At 34.6% G+C, this 9,598-nt stretch overlaps 1 protein-coding gene across 1 annotated transcript; it reads right to left on the reverse strand.

The window, feature by feature from the left end:
• Window positions 1-3,478: 3,478 nt before the first annotated feature.
• On the reverse strand, window positions 3,479-9,095 carry LOC117628891 (zinc finger MYM-type protein 1-like). Its single transcript, XM_034361441.1, has 4 exons — window positions 8,030-9,095; window positions 6,782-7,942; window positions 6,554-6,666; window positions 3,479-3,724 (listed from the first exon to the last, which is right to left on the reverse strand). The coding sequence occupies exons 1-4, from the start codon at window positions 9,093-9,095 to the stop codon at window positions 3,479-3,481; spliced, it is 2,586 nt and encodes an 861-aa protein (XP_034217332.1).
• Window positions 9,096-9,598: the final 503 nt, after the last annotated feature.

The raw sequence follows: 9,598 nt of genomic DNA on the forward strand, positions 1-9,598 counted from the left end.
AGCCAAGAAAGTCCGAGTCCAAGCCAGTCTGTTCCCCAAAAAATTCAGTATAACTACAACTTTAGAAAGGTTCAATAAGAAAAAGGAAGTTACCTAACAGGATTTACAATCAGAAGTTAAAATAGTCAAAAGAGAAATAGTTGAATTAAAATAGATGAGTCATAGGTTGCAAGCCGAGAATTATGAAATTAAACAAAATTTGATAAGCTTAATGGAAAAAGAAAGTTCTGAGTTTAGAAGCCAAGCCGAGAGTCCAAACAACTCAGATGAAGAACCTTCAAATAATGATCAAGCAAGTAACCTAATCAAACACATCACTTTCAGAAAATGGTATGCTAAAGTCACAATATTTATCAAAAAATTTGAGTTCAACACAGTTGCCCTATTTGACACAGGGGCCGACCTTAATTGTATTCAGGAAGGTTTAATTCCCACTAAATATTATCATAAGTCTAAAGAATCGCTTAGAACTGCTTTAGGAAAATCGCTGCAATTGAATTATGAAATTCCCAAAGCCCATGTTTGTCAAAACAAAATTTGCTTCAAAACTTCATTTGTCTTAGTAAAAAAATATCACTGATGAAGTCATTTTAGGATTACCTTTTATTGCCATGTTATATCATTTCCAGGTAGCATATGATGGTGTTATCTCTACTCATTTAGGAGAAAAGGTCAAATTTGAATTCTTAACTAAGCCCGAGTTGCATAATTTGAGAGCTCTCCAAAAGAGTTCAGTTTAAAAAACAATTCAATAAATTCATAGAAAAAATAATTAGTTGAATTTTCTTAAGGAACAAGTCAAATTCAAAAGAGTCAAACAACAACTTATTGATGAATCCTTACAGTTGCAAATCCAACAATTTGAGAATATATTAAAGAATGAAGTATGTTCTGATTTGCCTAACGCCTTTTGGCATAGGAAACAACATGTTGTTAGTCTTCCTTACGTCAAAACCTTTAGTGAGAAAAATAGCGCCACTAAAGCCAGGCCAATCCAAATGAGTCAAGAAATAATGGAGTTCTGTAAAGTTGAAATAATTGAGTTGCTCCAAAAAGGAATAATCCGAAAGAGTAAATCGCCTTGGTCTTGTCCCGCTTTCTATGTCCAGAAAAATACTGAGTTCGAAAGAGGAGCCTCAAGATTAGTTATCAATTATAAACCCCTTAATTTAGTCTTAGAATGGATTAGGTATCCCATACCTAATAAGAGAGACTTAATCAACATATTAGAAAAAGCAATCGTCTTTTCCAAATTTGATATGAAGAGTGGTTTCTGGCAAATCCAAATAGATGAGTCAGATAGGTATAAAACTGCATTTGTCGCTCCTTTTGGTCATTATGAATGGAATGTAATGCCTTTTGGTTTGAAAAATGCGCCGAGTGAGTTTCAAAATATAATGAATGAAATATTCAATCCCTTCTGTCAGTTTTCTATTGTTTATAATGATGATGTTCTAATCTTTTTCGAGTCGATAGAACAACAGTGGAAAGATTTGCATAAGTTTCTCCAAATAGTCAAGCACAATGGTCTAGTTGTCTCTACTAAGAAAATCAAGTTGTTTCAAACTAATGTTCGATTTCTTGGATTTAATATTTGCCAGTCACAGATGAGTCCAATTGACCGAGTCATTCAATTTGCTGATAAATTCCCTAATCAAATTCTTGATAAGAGTCAGCTTCAGAGGTTTTTAGGATCTCTCCATTATTTGTCTGATTTTTATCAAAATATGAGAAAAGAATGTAAGCCTTTGTTTGATAGGTTGCAGGATAACCCTCCTCCTTGGTCTTCTGTCCATACAGAAATCTTCAAATAAATCAAAATCAATGTCAGGACACTTCCCTGTCTTGGTATTCCTTCAGTTGATTCCTTCAAAATAGTTGAAACTGATGCCTCTGATATTGGTTATGGAGGTATTCTCAAACAAAGAGTCAATCCAAATCTCCCAGAACAAATCATTCGCTTTCATTCTGGCATTTGGACACTATCGCAATTTAATTATAGTACTATTAAAAAAGAAATATTATCTATAGTACTATGCATCTCCAAATTTCAAGATGATTTGCTTAATCAAATTTTTTTAGTTAGAGTTGATTGTAAGTCTACCAAGCATGTTTTGAAACAAGATGTTCAAAATATTGCATCCAAACAAATCTTTGCACGTTGGCAAGCTATTTTAAGTATTTTTTATTTTGATATTGAATATTTGAGAGGTAGTGAGAATTCAATTCATGATTTTCTTACTCGAGAATTTCTGCAGGAAAAACAATGGCACCCAAAAAAGACAAGCAAAAAGAGTTAGCCAGTCAGCCTAAGCCACCTCAATCGCTCCGAGCCCTTCCTTCTTCCATGAATCCAGTCTAACCAAAGTCGCCCTCTCAGATTGTCCCTTTCCTGGGATGCTCTCCTATTCAAGTCAATAATCGGTTCTCCAGTCTTGGAACCACAGTTGGCCAAATTCTCCCCAATTACCAGTCTGCCTTGGTCTCTAGTTATGATCCTTTCCAGATCATTCCTTCAGTTTCTCAGTCTTCCCAGTCGCCTTCTCCTTCTAGAAAGTCATCTCCTTACCTCCCCAAAGATAAGTCTCACCTCTTCATAATTGAACCAGTTTATGATGGTATTCCTGACCCAATTACAATTGTCAGATCTTATTTTCCGCCCAATTGTCATTTTCTTCCTCCCTGCCCTTATAAAAATCTGCAGTACTATAGGGACATTCTTCATGAGACAGGATCAGTTGAAATTAAGCCCATTAAAGATCGTGAAAAGCCCCACATCATTCTCTACCATTCGCTCTACATTCACAAAATTATAAGTCAAGAAGAGTTCAGTTGCCATCCTTATGAGTTGAAACACCTCCAATCCACTGATCCCTACAACTATGCTGATTACATTGAGGCATGGTACACCATATTTCTCCATCAAACTGTTGACTTCAGCCACTCTTGGTTCATCAATTTTGATAGTAAATTCAAGAGTCCATTTCCTTATTGGTTCCTTCATTGGTGGGAAAAACATGGCCCAATTGCCGAAACCCTCCGCACTGAAATCCATAATTTGACCAATTATTTTTCCGGCAAATACAAATTTAATAAGCAAGAGTTGTTTTTCCCCAAATTACTCATTTTCATCGCCAGGGATAAAGTTCCTTGGATTTTGAAATGGTCTTATCAGGTACAAAATTATGTCTCGCCAATTTTCAGTCAAATGGTGGGATAAATTCAAAGTTGATAGAATAGCAGAATATGTTTATAGGGATTTTCCACAAATCACAAATCCCCCTAAACCCCAACCAGTTTCTCCAGTTGGTTCCACTCACTCTTCTCTCTCACTCAAGGGAAAATCAAAATCTGAGTTGCAAGAACTAGCCAGACAATTGATTCTCCAAGCTTCTCAAATGGATTATTCAAATGGATGATTATGAGGACAGTGATGCTACTCCCAAATCCCCGTCATTTGCCAGTCAACCCATTTTGCCTAGCAGCCATTAGCGCCCTTATCAGTCAAAGCGGTGGGCCGATTATCAAGATAGTGAGGATCCGTATGACCTCGGATTTGATTAGCCACAAGCGCCATTATTTGTTTCCCCGACAAGCCTGAGTTAAAGCATTCAGTAAAAGCAATCAAAAGATTTCGCATGCTTCTACAGTCATTATTCCTCGACAAGTAAAAGTTAAAGTTAAAGTTGCCAGAGTTAAAGTATCCAGCTGAAATCTCATGCTTCTACAGAAAGATTCTCAACATCCTATGTTCCAAATAGTTCAGTTTTTTTCTTATTTAAGAAGGCTTAGGCCTCAGTTGTAAGCAGACTACTTTTGAAGTTATTTTTTCCGAAGTTTTTCAGTTGCAAAGTTTTCTCTGAGACTCCCTCAAAGAAAACTATCAATGTAAATAATGAGTGCTATCTATCAATAAAAGCAAGACTTTTGTAAGTATCAAAATGTCTTCTATTATGTCTTCTATTATATTTATTTTTCAGTATTTTCATTTATATTTATTTTCAGTATTTTCATTTATGCATTAATTTCATTCATGCATAAGCTCTGCATATTTTATTATCTAAGTGCTTATACTTATTTCTTTTTGTTTTCTATCTCTTCCTGGTTCTAGTCCCCTTTTGGTAGAAAAATTTGACGACGTAAAAAAAAGCAACCTCATCGTCTTTGCTCCCTAGAAACAACACTAAGATGACAATGAAGTTGCATAAATACATATAGATGTAAAAACGAAGAAGTCAAACATCATGTTAAAATAGAGAACATTATGTTAAAAATGGAGTTGGTATGATCCACCTTTGGTAACCAACTATTAAAAAATGACAAATACAATTTTAACTAGCAAAATGTTATGTCCTAGTACAAATCCAATTCACAAAATAGTACATCCTCATCTAATCAAAAAGATAATACTTAAACCTATCATTGAAGGATAAGTTGGCTTACAATTAAGGAATGCCCATGGATGCTATTTTTATGCAAGCAAATTGCTTGTTTGAATTTGAGTAATAGTATTGATATTGAATGTGGTACTTGGATAGTCTGATTATACTCTATCGACTTTTATGTAGGAACAAAAATTTGAATAAGAACAAGACTATAATCAAGAGTCAGAGAGGTTGTCTCGTTCCTTATTTGAGGAATACTATTCGTTAAGTTTTTTTTAATTATTTGTTTTATTCTTTAGTCTTAACTTATGTTGTTTGTTATTTGTTAGGCAACTATTAGAGGCGATTTCTACTACTTATGGAGCATGAATTTTTCATAGCGGTTTTCATAAGAGAACAAGCTACATGAACATGAGGAGGATGTTGTTTTCTATAGCTACAGAGGAGGATGTTGCTTCTATTGCTCTGGAGGTGGATGTTGTGTCTATCGCTCTAAAGGAGGATGTTGTATTTATCTCTCTAGAGAAGGATGTTGTGTTTACTGCTATGGAGGATGTTGTGTTTGCCGTTCCAAAACAAAGTTAAAGAACCCTAAATATGAAGTCAATTTCTTATGTTAACATAAAACAAAATCCATAAACCACAAGGTGTGGTGCGATTGATAAATTACCACCTCCAGCTGGCGAGCTACCTGGTGCCTCAATAGCAGGGGTTCAAAACTTGTTGGAAGATCTCGAGCGGGGATTAATACACCACCCATACTCCCATCATCATTAACAATTTCATTATATGACAACATTCGTTGATAGAAACTTATCAATAGCAATTCTTACAAGCAAAATGTGACAAAAATAAATTCAAATACTTAAGGACAAATAACACATTCTCGCTTAATCTATCATAACATAGAGTCCAAAATTCATCAAAGGCTTGCTAAAACAAAGACTTGCATCATTCTCACGGAAGTCTTGCTTGAAAAAGCAAAAACAAAATGGATATAAGATGTCTCCAGCTTTCGCACGTATCAAGTTAAACACGTGCTCTATATACTCCTCTAATGCTCTAACATAAATCACCTTAACATCTCTGGCTAAACCATTTTCTCTAAAGAGAATTTGACTATCATAACCAAATCTCTCAGTGGAATAATTTGTAGTCAAGGTAAACTTTCAAATCTAGAACTCAACTACAAGATTCTGTGAACTAATTATTTTGTATTCTATTGTAATACATTTCATAAATTCCTCTTCCTTTTCTAAAGCTGGCCATAATATTGGATAATTCAAATGTAATCTCAAACACAACAGAGTTAATAGGGCTATTAACTGCTAATGTGCAGTTATTAGTTTGGCAACTGTTAGAGGCAATTTCTACTATTCATGGAACAAGTCTTTTTCATAGCAGTTTGCATAAGAAAAGAAATCACACGTATGATACTGTTAAAGGCAATCTCACCAAATCGACAATTGATTGATGATTTAGTTAAGGTGTAACCAAAGTCTAAAATATTGATAATATCGACAAAATATCGAGCGGAGATTAATCCCACCCTTTGGGTGTAGGGACACCTCGTGGTATTTACCAAAAAAAATAATAGCATAACAAAATCTAAGAATACATTCTTATAGATTTATTGCATATCGGATTTGTACTCGTCGTATTTTGAATTTACAAATGGAGGTGGTTTGATCTAACAATTTTTTTTTACTGTAGGTTATCCAACTAGCAAATAGCGATGAGTACAAATTTGATACGCAAAATGATAAGTCCTAGTACAAATACAATATGCAAAATAGTACATCCACACCTAATCAAAAAACCTAAAGTTAAACCAGTCATAACACACCACCCATACCCCCATCATCATTAACAATTTCATAATATCACAACATTTGTTGATAGAAACTTGTCAATAGCAATTTTTACAAGCAAAATGTAACAAAAATAAATTCAAATACTTAAGGACAAATAACACATTCTCGCTTAATCTATCGTAACATAGAGCCCAAAATTCATCAAAAGCTCGCTGAAACAAAGACTTGCATCATTCTCACGGAAGTCTTGTTTGAAAAGCAAAAACAAAATGGGTATAAGATGTTTCTAGCTTTCGCATGTATCAAGTTAAACACGTGCTCTGTATACTCCTCTAATGCTTTAACATAAATCACCTTAACATCTCTAGCTAAACCATTTTCTCTAAAGGGAACTTGACCATCAGAACCAGTGGCAGATCCAGGATTATGTAGCCAAGGGGACTTAGTGTAAAAGTTCTGAAATTTTTCTACAAAGAAAATAATGCTAAAAAGATAGAAAGATAGTACTTCCATTCATAATTCATAACAAAACCAATAATACAAGTTACAATTGTCCACGACAAGTTTTCATATTCTGAAAACGTTGCATTATAATTTCGTTATCAATACAAGCAAAAACATCTCTCTCAATGTAAACAATCAAGCTATCATTCAACCATTGATCTCCCATTCTATTGCGAAGTGGATTTTTAATAATATTCATGGCGGAAAATGCCCTCTCCACTGATGCAGTTGCAACCGGTAAAACCAAAGCCAATGTAAGAAGCAAATACACAAAAGGAAATATTTCATGCATTCCTTTCTCCACCATTTTTTCCGCAAGACTACTAATCCCTTCCAATTGAGAAAAATCACTACTCGAACGCATATGATGAACATAAACACCAAGTTGATCTTCAAGCATCAATAAGTCTCTATCCGAAAAATCATAAGGATAAAATTGAGCAAGACGAACTAGCTTTCGTTTGTCAAAAGCCACAAAGTTATTTTTTGGACTCAAGCATGCCAAACAAGTAAGTAACTCAGTACTTACCTCGTTGAAGCGATCATTTAATTCCGCAAGTTGCCCATCAATTACATGAATAAAGATCTCCACACGATAACGATGATAATTTGTCTTCATTGGAGCATTACGCCGTGATCTCCCTGGAATTACATATTCCTCATCCATGGTAGGAACTATAATATCATGTTTGTAACAAAACGAGGATGCTTGCTCAACCAATTCTTCAAACTCATTATCCCTCATCAACTGCAGGTTTTCCTTGCATGTTTTCACTAAATTCATTGCACTCACAATGTCTTGATCTTTCTTTTGCAATGCTAGAGACAAAGTGTTTGTTATTCCCAATATAGCTTTCATTACAAATAAGTGAAACACAAACTCAAAAGATTGTATTTCTCTCCATAACTTATAGGCTTCACCCGAACTATCATTAGGATTATCATCAACAATCATTTGAAGCACATTCACCACAGATGGGAACATAGAAATGATACTAATCAACGTACCATAATGTGAGTTCCATCGTGTATCGCCGGCACGTTTGAGAGTCCTTTCTTGATTTAAGCCCCGCCCTGTTATAAGACAATCATCTTCAAAAGCTCTCACAAGCTCTTCTTGGTATTGTGCTCTAAGTGCATCGCGACGCTTACAAGATGCTCCAACAACATTAACCAAACTATTAGCCGTTGTGAAAAAAAAGTTGACATCAATGTTTTTCTTTGCTACCGCAACAAGAGCTAGTTGAAGTTGATGAGCAAAGCAATGAACATAAAATGCACAAGGTTGTTCTCTCAAAATCTTTGTCTTAAGGCCATTGAACTCACCTCTCATATTACTAGCTCCATCATAACCTTGTCCTCGTAGCTTGGAAAAGCTCAAATTCACGGAAGAAAAGAATTCATCAATTGCTTCCTTTAGTGCACTTGAAGTAGTGTCGGTTACATGTTGAACCCCCACAAACCTTTCAATTATTTGTCCTTTGTCATTCACATAACGCAACACCATCGCCATTTGCTCCTTTATTGAAACATCACATGCTTCATCCACCATTATTGAAAAATATCTATCTTTTACATCACTCAAGATAAGATCAATGGTTTCTTTAGCACAAGAATTGACAAGATCTTTTTGAATTGAAGGAGCTATTAACTTTAAATTTCCCGGAGCATTTTCCAACACAACGGCCTTAACTTTTTCATCATGATCCGCAAGAAATTGCAAGAGCTCTAAATAATTCCCTTTATTACTTGATTGTGCACTTTCATCATGACCACGAAAAGAAAGCCCTTGCCGCAACAAATACCTAGTGCACTTAAGTGATGCATTCAAGCAAGTGCGATAAGCCGTGCGAGCTTGGCTTGTTTGCTTGATCACAATTGTTTCAATGTGTGTAGTTTGATGCATCAAATTGTAAGCAACTTCTCTAGCTTGGTTGTGAACACTACCAACCGGTCCAACATGAAGGTTAAATCTTTCTTTCGCCTTCTTCCAATTATTGAAGCCTACCCCAATGAATGCATCACCACCCACTTGATCAAAATTAGATTTGAAGAGATAACAATGAAGACAAAACGCAGCATCTTTAGCAATACTATATTCCAACCAATCATGATCATCAAACCAATGAGCAATGAAGCGTCTATTAATTCCTGATTGATTAGTTTGTGGGAATTTATAACTTCTAGGTTGACAAGGTCCCTTTTGTAGATATGCTCTTCGGATCTCATCCCGAATATTAGGACTATAATCCGCCATTCGAGTTCTTAGTCCAGGGTCTGCTTGAAGATTAGCTAAGATCTCATCTACTTCAATTGGTCTTGCATTTGAACTACCCGGATTAGACAGAGAAGAACTATCCGTAGATAATTTTCTTTTAAAGAATCGTTCCATAAATCTACAAATCAATTAATTCAATCAATCATTAATTTTTATCCAAATTATCATATGAATATGAAAATTTCAATAACCCACTCTCAATATTCAATATACTCCCTAAACCCATATCAATCAATATTCAATATACCAAATTATCATATCAAATAGCAATCAATATTCAATATACTCAATCAATTCATATTATCAATCAAGCATAAACTCAATCAATCTACATTAATATGATTATCACTATGATTCATATCCATAAATTTAATTACATAAAAAAAAATATCAATATGATTCATATCCATAAATTTCAAGCATAAACTCAATCAAGCATAAACTCAATCAATCAATATGATTCATATCCATAAATTTCATTACATAAAAAAAAATATCAATATCAACAATATATATTATCACTATAATTATTAATATAAAATTTTCCATGCTTACTTGTAGTTGAAAAAATGGGCGGCAGACGGCGGTAGAAGGTGGTGGTGATCGGCACTGGGCCA

Source organism: Prunus dulcis, chromosome 5 (genome assembly GCF_902201215.1).
Source record: "Prunus dulcis chromosome 5, ALMONDv2, whole genome shotgun sequence".
Classification (NCBI taxonomy): domain Eukaryota; kingdom Viridiplantae; phylum Streptophyta; class Magnoliopsida; order Rosales; family Rosaceae; genus Prunus; species Prunus dulcis.